A 22,273-nucleotide genomic window follows, 5' to 3' on the forward strand; every position below is an offset into this window, starting at 1 on the left:
GCAAGCCCCACCATGCAAACACATTTCAAGCCTTTGTGTCATGCCTGCTAACATCCCATTGACCAAAGGAAGTCATATGGTCAAATACAACTTCAAAGGAGCAGAAAGATGAGGGAGAGGGAATATTTACTGAAAAATCATCAAATCTGTCATTTTATTATTCCTATTGTAGATGAGGAAACTGAGAAGGTAAGTAGCTGGTCAGAGTCCCATACTCAGTAGTGGTAGGAGTGGAAAGTGCACCCAGTTGGTATAGCTCTCGTGTAGCCAATATACATCTGGTTTATACCAGTAATATGAGAGCAAGAACTCAGTCTGTTGTATCCTCAGCCCCTGGAAAAGTGCTTGGCACTTACTTGGCATTTGATAAATATTTGCAGAGCAGATAAATGAACTCAGCACAGTACATAGCCCTTGATTGGTTGGTACTTGATATATGTTAGCTATTAATAAGAACATTTATTCAAAACTTGGGAATTACCTAAGGTAAAGGAAAGGCAGCATGTCTTTTCAGTGTCACACTGGAACATCATTTAACTGGTCCACCAAAAGATTACTTAATTATCTACAGGAGTGTCCCTCCTTTGAATCATTATTTGCTACTGGTTACAGATCTAAACTCTATAAAGTTCTATTTTTATTTATAGATTTTTGTTCATTAGAGATGTAAATTTCTGAAATGGAATTAATTAAAAAAAAAAACTCAAACAAAAGTTAACATTATAGTGTCCTGGAGGACATTAGGAAGTATTGTATCTAACCTAGTAATTTTATTCCAACAGTCTTTCACCACTGACTAGAAATCTTTTTCTCTAATTCCCTGTGGAACCAGTGTCACCATTTTGTTGGTTTCCTCAATAATGGGTTGAATAAATCTTTGACATGTCTTCATTCTGTATTTTGAGTTATAGATTTAACTTTTTGAAAATTGTACTTTAATACTAGCACTATCATCTAGGTTTTTTTTTTTTTTTCTTCAGAGTCTGAAAGTGGTTTTTCACTTTCAAGTTAAGTCATCTCTTACTTACGGCATGTTTGTTTCTCTTCTGAGGGGGGATGCAAAGCTGGAATACAGGGGTGACGGGAGAGACTAAAAAGTCCATTGTAGGGGTGCCTGGGTGGCTCAGTATGTTGGGCATCCGACTTCAGCTCAGGTCATGATCTCACAGTCCATGAGTTTGATCCCCGCGTCCGGCTCTGTGCTGACAGCTCAGAGCGTGGAGCCTGCTTCAGATTCTGTGTCTTCTTTTCTCTCTACCCCTCCCCTGCTCATGCTGTGTCTCTCTCTGTCTCAAAAATAAATAAAAACATTTTTTAAAGGTTTTTTTTTTTTTACGTCCATTGTAAGGTGTTTGCAGTGATTCCCAGACTGCTTTTGGAAGATCAAGGATTGCTGTGGCCCATACATAGCACCCTTAATGGCTTAAAGTCATTATAAAGGCTTTCCAGGAGCGTATGCTAATTCAGGAATCTGATTATGTTACTAGAAAAGCTTACAGATGGTTATCAGACTAAATTCCAAAAAGAGAAATAATTGAATCTCTAAATCTTGGTAGAAACACCTATTTATCAAAATGAGGGTTTTTTGGTCTGTTTTGAAAGAGTTAGTTCGTGAGGGGGGCAGGGGGGGAGGAGGCAGCAGAGGGAGAGAGGAGAGAGAATCTCAAGTAGGCTCCACACTCAGAGCCCACTGGAGGCTTGATCCTACCACCTGGGATCATGACTTACTGGAAATCAAGAATCCCAAGGTCAACTGATTGAGCTACAAGGGCTCCCTCAATAATTAGTTATTATAATGGATTGAGGGCAACCCTTCTCCATAGCTCCCATGAAAGGAATGGGGATTGAAGTTTTTGTTTTGAAATGAACAATTAAAGCGGACCCATTAAAAAAAGTTTTAGTTCAAGGACTCCTCCCACAGAATTCTGGCTACTTCAGTAATCCAAGTTTCTTTAATAGACCCAACAGATGCCAATATGCCATATTGAATTTCCATTGCAATATCATGGGGACTGTTTTTAATCTGGAACTTTTCTCCCATGATCTTTTATTTACTTTTGGATTGCACAATAATTCTAGTACTGCTTTGCAATGCACAAAGAGCGCTATCCATTCTCTTATTGGGCATATTAACATTCTATTAAGTAGCAGGTGAGGATCAGAATCAGGGCTTCGAATACCTAGATCTTTATTTCCACAACCAGAGAAGTCGCACTGCCGGGTTAGCTCTTTTCTGGTACTACTCAGACAACCTGCAGTAAGGTGAATAAAAGCCCTCAGCGCTAGGTCTGAATGCCGGTTCCACTTTCTCCTTGTCGCGCAGCCACTTTGTGACTTGGTTCCCTTGCTCATAAGACAAACTGAGGAGTCGAAGCCCTGACTTTCTAGGGATTATATGAAATAAGGCTAAGGATTTAGCGCGGAGCTCGGCACAAGACAGCACTGCATAAACTATATTAATCAGTGATGGGCTGTTACTCTCGCTCCCTGGGAACCCCACGGAACGTCCAGTAGGACAAGGTGTCGTTGGGCAGAAAAAGCCACCCACTCAGCGGCTGAGACACGAGGAGGATACGCCCTCCAGAGCCGCCCCAATGGGAGGAGCCCTGAGCCGGAAGGCCTTAGCCGGGTGCTGACCCCGCCCACAGCTGACTGGGGCGGGGACGCCGTCTCCCGGGAAACTGGACGCGCAGCTCCCCTTGGGTCGGAGCCTCAGCCGGTGGGACTAGCAGTGCGTGCCACGCCCGCAGCCAAGTAGCAGCAGGTGTGGGCCAGCGGCCACGCTGGTTGCAGTCGCCGGAGGGGGTGGGCGTCTGCCGCGGCGCGTGTGGGGAGAAGTGTCCTCGCCCACCCCAGGCTGGGCAGGGACGCGAGCGTGTGGAGCAGACCGACCCAGCATTCTCTTGGACGTGCGTGATGGCAGCCCTTCGCCTAACTCCGGGCGCTGGCCTGGAGGTGGTGGGCATGAAGGAGCTGGAGGAGGAAGGGGTGGAGGAGGAGGAAGAAGAGGAGGAGGAGGAAGAGGCGGCGGCGGCCAGGAGAGCTCGGAGTTTCGCCCGAGACGCGCGGGTGCGCTTTCTCGGCGGCCGCCTGGAGCTGATGCTAGGGCTCTCAGCGGAGAAATGGAGCCAGCATTTGGAGAGCGAGGAAAACCGGCAGGTCCTGGGAGAGTTCCTGGAGAACCCCAGTCCCGCGTGCCTTGTCTTCAGCGTCGCCGCCGCGGGACCACTCGCAGTCGCCCGGGAGGTAAGGGGCGACAGGCTAAGGGACCCTGTCAGGCTGCCAGTACGGGGACAGGCCAGTCGCGTCCTTGGGTTCCCATGGGGCATGCACTTAGGCGCTTTAAGAAACTTTCTTTGGGAGCCCTTGCCTTGGAGTTTGCAAAATCACCCACGTGCGCCCACTCTGCAGTTAAGCAACTGTGGATTAGTTTTCTAGAAGGTTAGTTTGCCCAACCCAGATAAGGCAGGAAAAGCTACACTACACTTTTTCAACTGCCTAGGCTTTGGGAACAAGGTGGGTTCTCTGTGCCAGATAACTTCTGTTTTCAATCGCTCTTGGGCCAATCTGGGGTCCTGTCTTTAAAAAATGTTTTAGCAGAGCCTGAATAATTTTTCATATGCTAAGTCTGTCTGTCACATTTAATCCTAGGAAAAATATTTAGTCTTTAAAAAAGGAGTGCTCTGGCACTCCGCACACACATGGTGTTTACCAGCCCTGGAGGGAGAAGGGGGGCAGTCCTTTCTTTCCTTCCATCTTTTCTTTCTTCCTTCCTTCCTTTTTTTCTTTTTTTTTTTTTTTTTTTAGACTTTGTAGTTGGAGGTTAAGGTATCACTTATAAATACAGCATTTGTATTCAGCATTTATTTTTATTTTTATTTTTATTTATTTCAGAGAGAGCATGAGCAGGGTAGGGTCAGAGGGAGCGGAACAGAATCTTAAGCAGGTTCCACACTCAGTCAGCATGGAGCAGATGCGCGGTTGGATCTGCCACCCTGGGTTCATGACCTGAGCCAAAATCAAGTCTTTAGTGTTTACAGTGCCTCAGTGTAATGTGTTGTATGTGGGAAGTGTTTATCATTGCTGTGTGTCACTTTAATAGTTGGGAAATAGGATCCCAGAGAAAGAGTAACAGGAGTTTGCCTTAGGGTTTTGAGATCTGAATTTTTTTGTTTTGCTCTTTTCCCAATTATAACTAATTAAAAATTTTGTCAAACAAGGAGATAGGATACTTAAGTCTAGGATTACTTAAGTTAAATAATCATCATATCTGAAGAAATAGCTCAGTACTTGTGGAAATGTTAAAATATCTAAATTCAACATTTTATTTTGAGGATAGATTTACAAAGTAACCTCTTGTGCCTGAACTTCCTTTCACTTTGGTTTATTTCCAAACAACAAAAAAAAAGGTTATAAAAAGGAATGACCTTTCCTAAGATAGAAAAATGCTAAATTCTCCTTATATTTGTTTTTAATAAGGAGATGTTAGGGTATATAATGAGCTTGGGTAATTGACAAGACCCTTTAAAGGTGATATTTACATACCAATAATGCTATGGAATTAGCATTATAAAAGAACAAAACCATACAGTTTGCAGAAGGTAGGGCAAAGAGCTGTGGAACTACCTTATTTATAAAGGTAGGCAAGATGCCAGATTTTATTCCTTTTTTAGCAATCTAGCTACAAGTTAGATAGAGCAAATCCTATGTGTTAATATGGAAACTACGCTGTGAACTTGGACTAATTATTTTGCTCTTGTTTCAGATTCCAAGAGATGCAAAACATAAACTTGTTTATATTGCCAAGAAGATTACTGAAAACATTGGAGTAAATGACTTTTCTCAAACGGTTTTATTTGGAGAGTTAACCGCCTCATCTTTCGGACACGTAACTGCTTTCCTAGATGAGGTACTAGTCTGTCCTTAATATTTGAATCTTTAATTTATCTCTATGGCACTTGGAATTATTCAGAAAAACTCTGGTTAAAAAAAAGAATGTAGAAGCCAATAATCTCTTTAGGTAGATGCAATGTGGTTAACTGTTTCTGAATGAGAGGATACTGATAATATTCAACAGATGGTAATCTGTAGGATTATCCTTTTTCTCTTTGTTTATAAATATGGGAAGTAAAAAGAAGCTTGAATAGGCTCTTGTAATTAGCTATAGGTTTTAAATTTCACGTTGATTAGAGACAAACTTAGACTTTGGAAGCGTGTATCATAAGTTTTTCAGATTTCTGTTAGTTTCTGTGACCCTCAGGTCAGATAACGTGGAAAGATAATAGAAACGAAATTTTTGAAGTGGTTGCTTTAAAATTCTTCTTTCTGTCCCCTTAAATCAGAGAAATGCTGTCTAAACCCAGGTTATTGATACTTGTAATAAAAGTACCTTGGTGGGATTTTTTTAATGTGGTTTTTTTTTTTAATGGGATTTAATGTGGGATCCTGGGGATTTTATTAAAGTCAGGCTGCTCCAGTAGGTCTGGGGTGGGGCCAATCTTCTACAATATCTGATCTCATACGATTCTGTTTGTTGATGGTGTGTCTTTGAGGAAAGACGTACCAAATGACCAGGTTCTGTAGGATTAGAGCAGTGATTCTCAAACTTTGCTGAACATTAGAATCACCTGGGGAACTATCTAACCTGCCTTTTTCTGGTCAACCTTAATACCAATTAAATCAGAATGGGGTGGGAGCCAGGTGGTTACAATGGTTAAAATCCCAATTCTAATGTGCCCCAAACTTTGAGAGCCCCTGGGTTAGATAGAAGTAAATCAGATCTCTGTAATCAGTGCATTTCTGCCAAGGCCAGTGCTTAAGGTAGGAATAATTCCCAGAATATTTATTACTGACGATTTGCCAGTCTCTCTGTTGCACGCCACTTCTACTTCCTGAGTCTCTTTCGCTGTCTTTGGACTAGCCAAAGTCTCTAACTCCCAACTTCACCACCTTACCTCTGTTTCCCTCTCTTCCTGTTGAAATTACTCGGTTTTAGATGATTTCAGGGACACACCGATAGAGTTTTCTATCTTTACCTGGGACACTTGTTGGTCTGTAGCAGGAGCTCAAGAAATTTTTACCGAACTGAACCTGATGAAAGCATTTCACATGAAATGGGAATGACTCTTGGTCATTTGAAACTAGACTGCCATCAGCTGGGGCTTGGAAGGGCAAGGATGTACTCTTTGTTTGAATTCTTACATTACTGTCTGGCAACAAACAGAAGATACACAACTGTTGCAAGTTCCTCTGATCTTGGTGTGGATTTATCTCCATACCAGGGTCTGCATTCCACTCTGAGAAAGATGAAATGAAAGAGTAAGCTGTCCACAAGTACATTTATTGTAGGTATAAGCCATCCAGAAGCTCAGAGTTTAAGTGGTTTAGAAGATTCATGTAATTATGCTTGAAGATCTGAGTATTGGGAAGAAAAAAAATGAGATCACACTTAGGAAGTCACTTGGGTTTACTTTTGGACAAGACTTACATTCGGTATGAAGAAGGCCCTAAGGCCTGGCTATAGATGATTGGGTTAAAAACATTTTTATAAGGATTGTCTTTGCTTCGTATCCAGTGTAGCTCGCAAAATTGGCTGATTAACAGTGGCTTATGATGATGTGCAAGGCACTCCCAAACTTCTCTCTCTAGCCAAGATCTTTTTCCTGAATTTCAAACTTGGAGATCCATTTGTTTTCCTGAAATTCACACTTGCATTTTAATAAACATCCCAAACCTGTCCAAAGTTGAACTGACCTTCCCCAGCCTCCACTGCATTACTTGTGGTTATCTCCACAATAGTGGCGTGAACGCCTTCCTTCCAGTTGCTCAAGCCAGAAAATTACTGAGACAGCCCTAACTCTTTTGTGTCACACGTTGTATCCGTTCTGGCAGGAAATCATGCAAGTTCCTGCTGGTGGGAATGCAAACTGGTGTGGCCACTCTGGAAAACAATATGGAGGTTCCTCAAAAAATTAAAAATAGACCTACCCTATGACCCAGGAATTGCACTACTGGGTATTTATCCAAAGGGTATAGGTGTGCTGATTTGAAAGGGCACATGCTTCCCAATGTTTCTAGCAGTGCTATCGACAACGGGCAAAGTATGGAAAGAGCCCAAATGTCCATCAACTGACAAATGGATAAAGAAGATGTGGCGCATATATATATATATATATATATATATATACACACACACACACACACACAATGGAATATTACTTGGTGATCAAGAAGAATGAAATCTTGCCATTTGCAACAACATGGATGCAACTAGAATGTATTATGCTAAACAAAAAAGTCAGAAAGATAAATATCATATGATTTAACTCATTGATGGAATTAAAGAAACAAAATAGTTGAACATAGGGGAAGGGAAGGAAAAATAAGAAAAAGAGAGGGGGGCAAACCATAAAAGTTTCTTAACTGTAGAGAAACTGAGGGTTGCTAGAGGGTGTTGGGTAGGGTAATGTGCTAAATGGGTGATGGGCATTAAGGAGGGCATTTGTTGGGATGAACACTGTGTGTCATCGGTCAGTGAGGAATCACTAAATTCTCCTGAAACCAATACTACACTATATGTTAACTAGCTTGGATTAAAATAATATTTAACAAAAGGAAATCATGGAAGTTCTACCTTCAAAATACATTCAGAATCAGCCTCCATACTCCCCTCTCCTGCTACCACTCTGGGCTGGTTCACCATTGTCTCTCACCTGTGCTACTGCTTTCATCTCTTTCTCTCTCTCTTTTTTTTTTATGTTATTATTTCATTTCATTTTGTTACATTATATAGGAATTAACATACAGTGTTATATTAGTTTCAGGTAGACAGTAGAGTGATTCAACAATTCTATACATCACACACAAATCCACACCAAGATCATGATGAATTCATGTTCATCATGAAAAGTGCACTCCTTAATCTCCATTGCCTATTTTACACACCCTCCTACCCACCTCCCTTCCTGTAACCATTAGTTTGTTCTCTGTAGTTAAGAGTCTGATTCTTGGTTCATCTCCCTCTCCTTTTTTTTTTTTCCCTTCACTCATTTGATTTGTTTCTTAAATTTCGCTTGAGTGAAATATGGTATTTTTCTTTCTCTGACTTAATTTGTTTAGCATTATACTCTCTGGATCCATCCATGTCATTACAAGTGGCAAGATTTCATTCTTTTCTATGGAAAAATATTCCATTTTATGTATATACCAAATCTTCCTTATCCATTCATCTGTCAATGGGCTGCTTCCATAATTTGGCTGTTGTTAATAATGCTGTCATAAACATAGAGGTACGTGTATGCCTTTTAATGAGTATTTTTGTAGTTATTGGGTAAATATCTAGTAGCGTGATTACTGGATCATAGGGTAGTTCTATTTTTAATTTTTGAGCAGCCGCCATACCTTTTTCCAGAGTGGCTGCACCAGTTTGCATTCCCATGCTTTCATCTCTTAACTAATCTCTATGCTTTTGTGTGGTTCCCATCTAGAATGTATTCCCAACATAGCACCTAAAGGGATTCTGTTGAAGCATGAGTCACAACATGTAACTTCTCTGCTCCTGTTTTACTCTGAATAAGGGCCCAAGTGCTTTTAGTAGTCTAGACTTTGCATGTTCTGTGTTCTCTGTGGATCACAGCTATCAGCCTTACCTAAAAACTTGGTAGAACTGTAGAATCTCAGGGTCATCTTCAGAGCTACTGAGGCACGATCATCATTGGTTCTTAGGCGTATTAAAGGATGAAATCCCTAGTCCAGAATCTGTGAGCTGACCTCCCTGTGACCTCTTTAAACTCTTCTCACTTGCTAACTCGTGACCTCCTTGCTGATCCTTAATTGTCTCAGTTACACTGTTGCCCCTACTATTTCTTTACCTCCCTCAGAATTCACTCAGCTAACCCCTTAATGTCCTTCAAGTCTTTTACTCATGTATCTTTTATTAAAGCCACCCTTGAGGAGGGTAGGGACTAGGGTCAGCAAATGAGGCACCCACTTCAAGAGCAAATTTAGAGGGAGGCAAAGGGAGCAAAAACAAAACAAAAAAACCCTCAATATCAGGATGAAATTTTAATACAGTATTTATTTTATTTTTTTAAATTGAGGTGTACATAATATTTATATGAGTTCATGGTTTTTTATTTAATGCAATTTATTGTCAAATTGGTGAACATATAGTGCGTAAAGTGTGCTCTTGGTTTTCGGGGTAGATTCCCATGGTTCATTGCTTACGTATAGCACCCAGTGCTCATCCCAACAACTGCCCTCCTTTCAATGCAGTATTTAAAAAATAAATAAATAAAAATGAGGGGTGCCTGGGTTGTTAAGTCGGTTAAGTCTCAGACTTTGGCTCAGGTCATGATCTCACAGGTTCTAGCCCTGCATTGGGGTCTGTGCTGACAGCTCAGAGCCTGGAGCCTGCTTTGGATTTGGTGTCGTCTCTCTCTCTTTCTCTGCCCCTCCCCACCCCCACACTGTCTCTCTCAAGAAATAGATAAACATTAATAAAAAATCAAAATGAAAAAGTCAACATTTAAATAAACAGTCGATCACTAACAGTACTGTACTAGATCATATTGGAGCCTGAAGCAAAAATAAACCCATAATACTGATGTTGCCTTTATTTAAAAATAGTGATAATTCATCATTTTTGTTGCATTAATTTTGATTTAAAAAGTATCTTAAAAAATTATTCGTCTTGATTACTGAGTTTTTTGGTGGCTTTTAGATTCTATTTCCTGTGTGAATGCCTCACTTGCCTAACCCTAGTCCCAGCTTTGAATCTTTATTTTGCTCCCTGTTGTGTCCCAAACACCCAAGACGTTGCCTGACACGTAGTAGGGGCTCCGGACTTGTTACATGAATGAAGGTCAATTAAGGGCTGATATCCTGTTGTTACAAGAAACCAAACACTGAAGCTTCAACGTATTTCTTTAGAGAAGCATTTGGCATATGATCTCTCTTTCCATTTGGATTGTTTTGGACCGTGAAGAGGATACTCAGGAAATTTTATGCTAATCTCATTTATTCATTTAATCACCGTTTATTGAAGACCTACTCGTTGCTAGTGACTGGCCACACCACATGGTAGTTAGTGATGTAGTTTGTGTCCTCAGAAGGCATGTAGTCTGATGAGGGAGGCAGGTTGCTGAGCTTGCAGTAGGAGGACACAGGAGGCTCCTGGAGGAGTCTTCAGCATCATGGGGTGGGAGCCTCGTGATGCTCCCCACACCTACAGGGCTGACAGGGGCTGGGGACTCTGAAATAGGATGATCCTAGGTCTCAGTTTGCCTGGGGTACTTTTGGCTTACAACTGTCAGAGATCAGATAATGTCCGCTAAGGATTTTTAGTGTTTCTTTGTACTCTCGAAAGCCTCCAGAATTGTATGGTAAATTATGTGGTCCCCATAGTGTTGAAGGACAAGGAGGAGATAGCTAGGTGTAGGAGGAGGAAGGGCTTTCTGAGCAGAGGGAGAAGCACTACAAAGGCACAGAGGTGAGGAAATGCAGGTTCTTTTTAAAAAAAGGAGTAAATTAGTGTAGCTGGATCGGGGAACCTGAGCTGGGAGGTAGTGAGAAACAAGGGTGGAGAGACCGATTAGAAAATAAACAGCCACATAACTTTTTCAGGTGGTTGCCAGCAAAGGCAATGACCAAACCCAAATTGATGTGTTGATTGGAAGACGGCCGTGGTGGTGCATGTTCTGGGAAGGTTTTTTTTTTTATCAGGGCCGGCTTGATTGGGAAGTTGTGCAGTCACATGGAATGTCAGTGGTCATTGGTGACTTGCATTCCAAGCTAATCAACCTCTGATTTATACATTAACAAAACTCTCTGATTTATACATTAACAAAAGACATGACATGCAGAGGACTGCTGAATTGGGAATGTCATTTGTGCCTTCATGTTTAGTTTTTTCTCATTTAAATGATCTAATGTATTCTCACTTGCATTCATTATTAACCGTTTTTTGGAGTTTGACTCAGTGATTTATGGGAATTCATGCTGATGTGCTGGGGACTCCCAGACTTGTGTCTCCAGCCTGGACCTCTCTCCTAAACTTCAAGCTTAGGTATCCATCGTCTTGTGGACATAGCTGTTTAGTGTGTAATGTCTCAAATCTGACATATCCAAAGCTGAACTCCCAATCTGCTCTTCAACATTCTTATGTGTTCCTGTGTACTCTTAGTTGTAGCTGTATTATATTTTATAATATTTAGCAAAAGTATTTAAAATGTCATGTAGCTATTTCTTTTTAAAAAAAATTTTTATGTTTATTTTTGTGGGAGAGAGAGAATGAATGAATGAGTGGGGGGGAGGGGCAGAGAGAAGGAGAGAGAGAATCCCAAGCCGGCTCCGTGCTCTCAGTGTAGACCCTGATGTGTGGCTTCAACGCACAAACTGAGATCATGACTTGAGTCTAAATTGAAAGTCAGACACTTAATTTTCTTTCTTTTCTTTCTTACCTTCTCACATTACTTCTTTTTTTAATTAAAAAAAATTTTTTTTAACATTTTGTTTGAATCCAAGTTATTTAACATACAGTAATGATTTCAGGAATAGAATTTAGTGATTTATCACTTACATATAACACCTCCTCCCAACAAGTGCCCTCCTTAATGCCCATCACCCATTTAGCCCATGCCCCTACGCAACACCCTACGCCAGGAACCCTCAGTTTGTTCTCTGTATTTAAGAGTCTCTTGTGGTTTGTCTCCCTCTCTGTTTTTATCTTAGTTTTGCTTCCCTTCCCCTATGTTCATCTGTTTTGTTTCTTAAATTCCATATATGAGTAAAATCCTATGAAGTATGACTGACCTACTTCGTTTAGCATAATATACTCTAGTTCCATCCACATTGTTGCAAATACTAACATTTCATTCTTTTTAAAATTTTTTTTTCAACGTTTATTTATTAATTTTTTTGGGGGGACAGAAAGAGAGCATGAATGGGGGAGGGGCAGAGAGAGAGGGAGACACAGAATTGGAAACAGGCTCCAGGCTCTGAGCCATCAGCCCAGAGCCTGACATGGGGCTCGAACTCACGGACTGCGAGATCGTGACTTGGCTGACGTCGGACGCTTAACCGACTGCGCCACCCAGGCGCCCCAACATTTCATTCTTTTTGATCACCAAGTAATATTCCATTGTGTGTGTGTGTGTGTGTGTGTGTGTGTGTGTGTGTGTGTATACACATATATATCACATATTCTTTATTCATTCATCAGTCAATGGACATTTGGGCTCTTTCCGTACTTTGATTATTGTCGAGAGTGCTACTATAAACATTGGGGTGTATATGCCCCTTTAAAACAGCACTCTTGTATCCTTTGGATAAATACCTAGTAGTGCAATTGCTGGATTGTAGGGTAGTTCTATTTTTAATTTTTTGAGGAACCTCCATACTGTTTTCCAGAGTGGCTGTACCAGTTTGCATTCCCACTAGCAGTGCAAAAGGTCCTCTTTCTCCACATCCTTGCCAACATCTGTGGCACTTGAGTTGTTAATTTTCGCCACTCTGACAGGTGTGAGTGGTACCTCATTGTGGTTTTGATTTGTATTTCTCTGATGATGAGTGATGCTGAGCATTTTTTCCTATGTCTGTTAGCCATCTGGATGTCTTTGGAAAAGTGTCTATTCAAGTCTTTTGCCCATTTCTTCACTGGATTATTTGTTTTTTGGGTGTTGGGTTTGATCAGTTTTTCATAGATTGTGGATACTAACCCTTTATCTGTTAGGTCATTTGCTGGTAACTTCTCCCATTCTGTCATTCGCCTTCTAGTTTTGCTGTTTTTTACTTCACTGTGCAGAAGTTTTTTATCTTGATGAGGTCCCAATAGTTCATTTTTGCTTTTGTTTTCTTTGCCTTGGGAAACATGTCAAGTAAGAAGCTGCTATGGCCAGCATCCAAGAGGTTGTTGCCTGTTCTCTCCTCCAGGATTTTGATGGTTTCCTTTCTTAAATTTAGGTCTTTCATCCATTTTGAGTTTATTTTTGTGGATGGTGTAAGAAAGTAGTCCAGGTTCATTCTTCTGCATGTCGCTGTCCAGCTTTCTGAGCACCATTTGCTGAGGAGACTGTCTTTATTCCACTGGATACTCTTTCCTGCTTTGTCAAAGATGAGTTGGCCATACCTTTGTGGGTTCATTTCTGGCTTCTCTCTTCTGTTCCATTGATCTATGTGTCTGTTGTGCCAGTACCATACTGTCTTGATGATTACAACTTTGTAATATAGCTTGAAGTCAAGAATTGTGATGCCTCAAGCTTTGGTCTTCTTTTTCAGGATTGCTTTGGCTGTTTGGGGTCTTTTCTGGTTTTATACAGATTTTAGAATTGTTTGTTCTAGCTCTGTGAAGATTGCTGGTGTTATTTTGATAGGGATTGTGTGGAATATGTAGATTGCTTTGGGTAGTACTGACATTTTAACAGTATTTGTTCTTCCCATCCATGAACATGGAATGTTCTTTTCCATTTCTTGGTGTCTTCTTTAGTTTCTTCCATAAGTTTTCTATAGTTTTCAGTGTATAGATCTTTCACCTCTTTGGTTAGGTTTATTCCTAAATATTTTATAGTTTTTGGTGCAGTTGTAAATGGGATTGATTCCCTGATTTCTCTTTCTGCTGTTTCATTATTGGTGTATAGGAATGCAACCAATTTCTGTACATTGATTTTATATCCTGCGACTTAGCTGAATTCATGGATCAGTTCTAACAGTTTTTTGGTGGAGTCTTTTGGGTTTGCCACGTAGAATATCATGTCATTTGCGACGAGTGAAAATTTGACTTCCTCCTTGCCAATTTGGGTGCCTTTTGTTTCTTTGTGTTGTCTGATTGCTGAGGCTAGGACTTCCAACACTATGTTGAATAACAGTGGTGAGAGTGGACATCCCTGTCTTGTTCCTGACCTTAGGGGGAAAGCTCTCAGGTTTTTTTTCCTATTGAGATGATATTAGCTGTGGGTTTTTCATATATGGCCTTTATGATCTTGAGGTACATTCCTTCTCTGCCTACTTTCTTGAGGGTTTTTATCAAGAAAGGATGCTCTATTTTGTCAAATACTTTCTCTGCATCTACTGAGAGGATCATGTGTTTCTTGTCCTTTTTGTTATTGATGTAATGTATCACATTGATTGATTTGCAGATATTTAACCTGCCCTGCATCCCAGGAGCAAATTCTACTTGATCATGGTGAATACTCCTTTTAATGTATTGTTGTATCCAGTTGGCTAGTGTCTTGTTGAGAATTTTTTGCATCCATGTTCATCAGGAAAAGTGGTCTGTACTTCTCTTTTTTTAGTGGGGTCTTTGCCTGGTTTTGGAATCATGGTAACACTGGCTTCATAGAATGAGTTTGGAAGTTTTCCCTCCATTTCTATTTTTTGGAACAGCTTCAAAAGAATAGGTGTTAACTCTTCTTTATATGTTTGGTAGAATTCCCCTGGGAAGGCATCCAGCCCTGGATTCTTGCTGGGAGATTTTTGATCACTGATTCAATTTCTTTACTGGTTATGGGTCTGTTAAAATTTTCTATTTTTTCCTGTTTCAGTTTTGATAGTTTATATGTTTATAGAAATTTGTCCATTTCTTCTAGGTTGCCCAATTTGTTGGCATATAATTGTTCATAATATTCTCTTATTGTTTGTATTTCTGCAGTGGTGTTTTCATTCGTGATTTTATTTATTTGGGTCATTTTTCTTTTTGATCAGCCTGGCTAAGGGTTTATCAATTTTGTTTATTCTTTCAAAGACCCAGCTTCTGGGTTCATTGATCTGTTCTGTTTTCTTTGATTTCAACATCATTGATTTCTGCTCTAATCTTTATTATTTCCCTTCTTCTGCTGGTTTAGGGCTTTATTTGTTGTTCTTTCCAGCTCTTTTAGGTTTAAGATTAGGTTGTGTATTTGAAACCTTTCTCCTTCTTTAGGAAGGCCTGGATTGCTATATACTTCCCTCTTATAACCACCTTTGCTGTATCCCAGAGGTTTTGGACTGCCATGTTTTCATTTTCAATGGCTTCCTGTACTTTTAAAATTCCTCTTTAATTTCTTGTTTAGCCCATTCATTCTTTAGTAAGATGTTCTTTAATCTCCAAGTATTCATCATCTTTCCAAATTTTTTTTTTTTGTGGTTCGTTTCAAGTTTCATAACATTGTGCTCTGAAAGTATGCATGATATGATCTCCATATTTTTGTACTTTCTGGGAGCCAATTTGTGATCCAGTATGTGATCTATTCTGGAGAATGTTCCATGTGCACTCAAGAATGTGTATTCTGCTGTTTTACGATGAAATGTTCAGTATATATCTTTTAAGTCCATCTGATCCAGTGAGTCATTGAAAGCCATGGTTTCCTTGTTGATTTTCTGCTTATGTGGTCTATCCTTTGGTGTAAGTGGGGTGTTAAAGTCCCCTACAATCACTGTATTGTTACCTATACATTTATTTATGTTTGTGATTAAATGATTTATATATTTGGGTTTTACCATGTTGGGGGCATAAATATTCACAGCTGTTACATCTTGATGGCTAGACCCCTTAATTATGATATGATGCTCTTCTTGATCTTTTGTTACAGCCTTTATTTTAAAATCTAGTTTGATAAAAGTATGGCTACTCCAGCTTTCTTTTGATAATCATTAGCAGGATAGATGGTTCTCCATTCCCTTACTTTCAATCTGCAGGGGTCTTTAGGTCTAAAATGAGTCTTTTGTAAGCAGCATATAGATGGGTCTTCTTATACATTCTGATATTCTGTGTCTTTTGATTGGAGCATTTAGTCCATTTAAATTTAGAGTGAGTACCAAATATTTGAATTCAGTGCCATTGTGTTGCCTGTAGACTTGATGTTTCTGTTGTTCTCTGTTCCTTTCTAGCCTTTGTTGCTTTGGTCTTTGTTGTTTTATTTTGGTCTTTTCTCCACTCAGAGTCTCCCTTCAAATTTCTCACAGGGTTGGTTTAGTGGTCATGAACTCCTTTAGTTTTTGTTTGGGAAACTCTTTATCTTTCCTTCTATTTTGGATGATAGCCTTGCTGGGTAAAGAATTCTTGGCTGCATATTTTTCCAATTCAGCACGTTGAATATATCCTGCCACTTCCTTCTGGCCTGCCAAGTTTCTGTGGATAGGTCTGCTGACAACCTCATCTGTCTTCCCTTAGAGGTTAGGACTTCGTTCCTTTGCTGATGTCATAATTATTTCCTTGTCTGTGTATTTTGTGAATTTGAGTATGATATGCCTTGGTCATGGTCATTTTTTGTTGAATCTAATGGGAGTTCTCATTGCTTCTTGGATTTTGACATTTGTGTGCTTCCCCAGGTTAGGCAAGTATTCCACTATAATTTGCTCACATAAACTGTCTGCCCCTTCTCTCTCTCTCCATCTTCTGGACTCCTTTGATTGGGATTTTATTCCTTTTTAATGAGTCACTGAGTTCTCTAAGTCTTGTATCATGATCTTTTGCCTTTGTTTATGTCTTTTTTTTTTTCTGCTTCATTATTCTCCATAATTTTATCTTCTGTATCACTGATTCTCTCCTCTGCTTCATCCATCCCTTGCTGTAGTGGCATACATTGAGATTGCATCTCTGGTATAGCAGTTTTTTAATTTCGGCCTGACTAGATTGTATTTCTTTTATCTCCCCAGAAAGGGATTCTCTGGTGTCTTCTATGCTTTTTTCAATCCCAAATATTATTCTTATTATTGTGGTTCTAAATTCTAGTTCACATATCTTACTTATATCTGTGTTAAGTCCCTGGCTGTCATTTCTTCCTGTTCTTTCTTTTGGGGTGAATTCCTCCATTTTGTTATTTTGGATGAAGGGAAAAATTAATAAAATGAAAAATAAAAATTAAAAAATCAAAAACAAAAAAAAAGGAGGCTAGATCCTAGGTCTGTTTTGGTTTGCTTGTTGAAAGAAACTTCATAGAATGTAGAAAAGGAAAGGAAAGAAAAAAAAGATAAGAAAAAACTTACAAAATAAAAAATTGTATAATAAAATAAGAGAAAGAAAATGAAATAGAGTAATATATTAAAAAAAATTAAAAATGAAGTAAAAAAAATAAGTTTTCTTCTTTCTGTATTCAAGAAAGAGAAAGAAAAGAAAAAAACAATTTAAGCCAAAACAGAAGCAAAGAAAATGAACAAATAAATGAACCAGCAAACAAAATTAAAGCTGAATGAATTTACATCCAGTTTCCCTTAGAACTGAAACTGTGAAGCGTTCTATAGTCCGTATACTGAACAGGTGGAGTGACTTGTGCTAGTCTTCTGTGGGGTGTGCTTGGAGGGCACAGTTGGGTGGTGCTTGGTGTAAAGCCTCTGTTCTCCATCAGGGTTGCAGCATAGCTGACTGGGGTGGATCCGTGTGCATCCTTACATGTACGTGTGCAGGGGAAGTGGAAATGGCCTCACTCAGCTCCCTAGTCTGTGGTGCAAGAATTTGTATACTGTCACCAACCCGTGATTAAGTACCCCTCCTTGATCTCAGGCCTCCGTCCATTCCCCGCCTCTACCCTGTCCACGTCCAAGCTGTCCACCTGCCAGGCAGCACCCCCCTCCAGAGTTTTATCTCAGATGAGGTTGTGTTTCAAAACCCCACACTTCAGAGACCCCTGGTGCTTGGACCGATGCCAGCTCTCTGGGGGGAGGGGCTCACTGATCAATGACTAGGGTCAGCTTGCCCCAGAAGAGGTTTGTGTGATCTCACAGGGGCAGAGGTTCAGAGATTATGGCAAATCACTACACACAGCTGGTGCCAGGTTTCATTGCACTCTGGCGTCTTTGTCTCAATACCAGCAAACATGACTGCTCTCCAGGGTGTGCTGGGACCTTTGCCTGTGGGGAGGCTGTATGGCCTCTACCAAATCCACTCCAAGCAGGGAAACTGCTTCTCACCGGGTAGCGCACAGACTCCTCAGACCCGGCTGCCTGCTTCTGGGGATTTGTTTTACTTCATTACCAGAGTACCACCAGGGACTGAACTTTGGAACTTCAGACTCTGCACTCCACTGTTTGTAGAATCCTGGTGGTATTGAAACCCTCTACTTTCTCCCCATCATTGGTTTGGGGAACAGATTTCCTGTTAAGTCCCCTGTGTTTTCACTCTTTCTCTCCAACTACTTTTGGGGGGAGTGCTTTTCTTGCATGATCCCGATGTACCATGCTCTCCTCTTCTTTTTCTCTCTCTGTCCTCTCTCTGTGAACATGGCTCCCTACCTTCCGTGGCTTTTCTCTCTTCCAGTTCACCTCTTTGCACTGTGAACCTGCCAGGGTCTATGGCTCAAGTTAGGCAGATTGTTGCATTAATCCTCAGATCAATTTCCTAGGTGTTCAAAATGGTTTGGTGCTGCTCTAGCTGCATTGCAGGGATGAGACAAGCTTAGGGTCTCCATGCTGCTCCACCTCTTAACTCCTCTGACTAGTTATTTCTTTATGTATTATATTGGTCTAAATCTTTAAAGAAATAATAATTGTGAATTACTGTTATCCATTTGGCTTATCAAGTTAAAGTGGAAGTGTGATTTGGTTCTTAGTGTCTAGGTCCCATCCTTGGACGTTGCAATTTAAGATGTCTGGGAAAGGCCTAGGCTCCCACATTTTGAAAGCATTGCCCTGGTAATAATAACTATTGACTTAAAAACCATTGTAAAACGAAAATCCCTAGCTTAAAAAGGGATCAAAGAAAGAACATAGGTAAAGAAAACACAGCAGAGGTACCGTAGTTCATTAATCTATGTTGTATATATACGTATTGAATATGTAAGCATATTTAAATTATTTTAGTGCTTAGGGGCGCCTGGGTGGCGCAGTCGGTTAAGCATCTGACTTCAGCCAGGTCACGATCTAGCGGTCCGTGGGTTCGAGCCCCGCGTCGGGCTCTGGGCTGATGGCTCAGAGCCTGGAGCCTGTTTCAGATTCTGTGTCTCCCTCTCTCTCTGCCCCTCCCCCGTTCATGCTCTGTCTCTCTCTGTCCCAAAAATAAATAAAAAAAAAAGTTGAAAAAAAAAATTAAAAAAAAAATAAATTATTTTAGTGCTCAGAAAAAGTTTGGAATTTTTCTTCTAAACTGCAAAAAGTAGGAAAGCATTTCCCAACTGAGACAAAATAAAACCCCCAATTAATTGAATTACTTTGTGTATAGTTTAAGAAGATGTATTGTAATGAAAAAGCATATCCCAGGTCTATTTGTTTTGAATGATTTTTTTTTTTCTTAATGTTTTTTTCTGAGAGAGAGTGCAAGTAGGGGGAGGGGCAGAGAGCGAGGGAGACTCAGAGCTTGCAGCCTGCTTTGGAGCACAGAGCCCATCGTGGGGCTCAAACCCATGGCCCGTGAGATCATGACCTGAGCCAAAGTCAGATGCTTAACTGAGCCACCCAGGCACCTCTGTTTTAAATGACATTTACGGAAACATGCTCGTGCTTTGACTAATTGCTCTGCAAAGCATGTGGCTCACAATTTCACAGTTTTATCTACAGCTTGTGGCAGAAATACTCAAATTTAAAAGTAGTTGGCTTTGCCACAGAATCATAGAGTGGAAGTTTGAAACCATAACTGGTAAATTAGATATGCCAAATAACCAGAATTTTCCTCGTGCCTGTTGCTTAGAAATAGTTGCTGATACTGGAGATTTAGTCTAGAGAGTTTTCTAGTGGGTCAGTGAATGTTATGCCCAATAAACTTCAAGTCTTCAGTCTGATTTCTAAAGCTCTTCATGAACTACCCTGCCTTTCTCAAAGCTAATCTCAGATTGGCAGGTTTCCAGAAGCACTATACTTCTGGAGCCCTGAATGATTTTATTGGTGTTGAGTTTTTTGGAGTGCCTGCTCTGCAATTTCATCTTCAACATTTTGTTTATGTATTTTTAAGTTTATTTATTTATTTTGAGAGAAAGCAGTTAAACGTGTGTGGGGATGAGGGACGGAGAGAGGGAGAGTGAGAATCTCAAGCAGGCTCCACGCTGTCAGCACAGAGCCTGATGTGGGGCTGGATCCCACAAATTGTGAGATCATGACCTGAGCTGAAATCAAGAGTCGGTCGCTTAACTGACTCCACCCAGAAGGCCCTCATCTTCACCATTTTAATCAAGTAGCAACTTTTGTGGCAGGTCTTCCCTAACACCTGTCCCTTCCAGAGCCAGGTGTATATCCTGTGTCTCCACATTACATCCTGAACATGCCTCCAATCACGGTAGTTCTTGTAGCAAAGGAACTAACCCATGAGATTATCCCCAGCAAAGACTGTTTCTTATTTTTCTGTTTTCCTAGCTTGACTTGTAGTCAGCGCTAAGCAGGAAAATGTAATAATACACTTTGGAAAGATTAGTTTCAACACAGAAAACAAAAGTAATTGTATTGTCAAAATAGACAAAAGGTGGAGTAATTGTTTTCTGAGCATTTCAGCTAATGGAAATTTTGTAGTGTAATGTTGGTACACCAAGCAGACGATCAGAAAAAATGAAAAGTGTTTAAAATAGTAGCTACTAGAAAGGAGTGGGAAAATAAGAAGAGGCTACTCTTCATTCACTCAACTCATTCTTATTAACGTCTGCCAGGCCCTGGGAATACAAAGATAATTCTTGAGGGTTTTCACATACATGGTGTCACATACATGATCCTCCCAACTCAGTGGGAGAGGGAGTTCCAAAAAAGGTCCATCTGATTAATAAACATCTTTTTGACCATCAACCGGCATGCCACCCAGGGCTCGAGAAGATTACTTTTGCTTCCATGTGATTCGTAAAAATTTTTTTCATTCATGTACCTGCCAGTGTGCTCAGTTTGCTTTAGGAAAGTAGTTTGCTTACTTGACATGGTTGTGTTTGTTTTATGCCGTGTTTGAGTCATTGGGAACTTCCACAAATGTTTGATAAATAAGTAAATGAATGAACAAGCAGTATAGTATTTGCACTTTGCAAGTATTTGCCTAATTGATGATGTCTAAATGGAATACTGATTTTTGTCCTCTCTTTGTAAATTTGATATTTAAGAAATTGAGTGGTTTTGTGGCTGATTTTGTATGACAGGAAAATTTTTGAAGGAGTACACTGTCTGTAAATTAACTTCTTTTGGAAATGTTTCTCTTTAGATTTTAGTGCCCATTCTTTCTAATAGGAACAACCATAAATCCTGGTCCTGTTTTATTTCACAAGACATGGAACACCACATAGAAGCCATGAAAAATAAAATGCATGTCTTTCGGGGCAAAATGTTGAGAAGAACTCTTCTACCAATTCCCACAATTGCAGGAAAAATTGACCTGGATCAGAAATACTCAGAGACCAAGTATGTAATGATATGGTATATATCGGATATTAAAGTGGAGAGCCTACATACCCGATTAACATAGAAGCTATTAGCACAAGAATTCTATCATTTTTTTAAAAAGGTTGTACAGAGCACCGTGTATATTATTTCCTTACTAAGTACAGTTTTTAAAATTGTTATTTTAAAGAGAGAGTGCAAGGAGGGGAGAGGGACAGAGGGAGAGAGAGAATTTTAAAGCGGGCTCCATCCCATCCATGACCCTGGGATCATGACCTGAGCTGAAATCAAGAGTCAGATGCTCAACCAACTGAGTCACCCACATGCCCCACGAAGTACATCTCCTAAAAGACTGCACAAAAAGCAGGCTGTAACAATTGACGTGATGTCAAGAGTATTTTTTTTAATGTTTATTCATTTTTGAAAGACAGCACAAGCAGGGGTGGTGCGGAGAGAGTGGGGGACACAGAATCCAAAGCAGGCTCCAGTCTCTGGGCTGTCAGCACAGAGCCTGATGCGGGGCTCAAACTCACGAACCGCGAGATCATGACCTGAGCTGAAGTTAGATGCTTAACCGGCTGAGCCATCCAGGCGTCCCTCAACAGTATTCTTTTAGCAATAATGGTTTAAGGTTATGATTATTTGTTTAACAATGTTTACATCACAACTAAAAGTGGGACTATAAAAATAAGGGATCTGATTCTGAAGCGTTTATATTTGGAAAACTAGTTTATGGATACACCAAATAGATCTTAAGATCCGAGTGCTATCTTTATTTAGGTGAAACAATTGGTTTTTGAATTATTCTATTAATCATTTCAGTGTTTGTATGCTAGAGTCAAATGAAAGGACAGTACTCCATGCAATTGAGTCAGTGATTATTAAATGGTCACATCAGATCCAAGAAATCATAGAAAAAGATTCCGTGCAGCCTTTGCTGAATTGTCTTCAGTCGAATCCTCAAACCGAACTGGATTTCTGGATGATGAGGAGAGAAAATCTGTCATGCATTTATGATCAAGTAAGT

General features: G+C 40.1%; 1 protein-coding gene across 2 annotated transcripts in view; it reads left to right on the top strand.

The window, feature by feature from the left end:
• Positions 1-2,724: 2,724 nt before the first annotated feature.
• DNAH11 (dynein axonemal heavy chain 11) overlaps positions 2,725-22,273 on the top strand; it is a 355,616-nt gene continuing 336,067 nt past the window's right edge. The window contains exons 1-4 of one of the 2 annotated variants that reach the window (XM_047849106.1): positions 2,725-3,246; positions 4,766-4,909; positions 21,071-21,271; positions 22,085-22,267. In XM_047849106.1, the coding sequence (XP_047705062.1) occupies positions 2,917-3,246; positions 4,766-4,909; positions 21,071-21,271; positions 22,085-22,267 (858 nt within the window). In that variant the 5' untranslated portion in view covers positions 2,725-2,916. Of the gene's footprint in view, positions 3,247-4,765; positions 4,910-21,070; positions 21,272-22,068; positions 22,268-22,273 lie in introns of both variants that reach the window. The other variant, XM_047849105.1, reaches the window with a different exon arrangement.

The sequence above is a fragment of the Prionailurus viverrinus genome, chromosome A2 (genome assembly GCF_022837055.1).
Source record: "Prionailurus viverrinus isolate Anna chromosome A2, UM_Priviv_1.0, whole genome shotgun sequence".
NCBI lineage: Eukaryota > Metazoa > Chordata > Mammalia > Carnivora > Felidae > Prionailurus > Prionailurus viverrinus.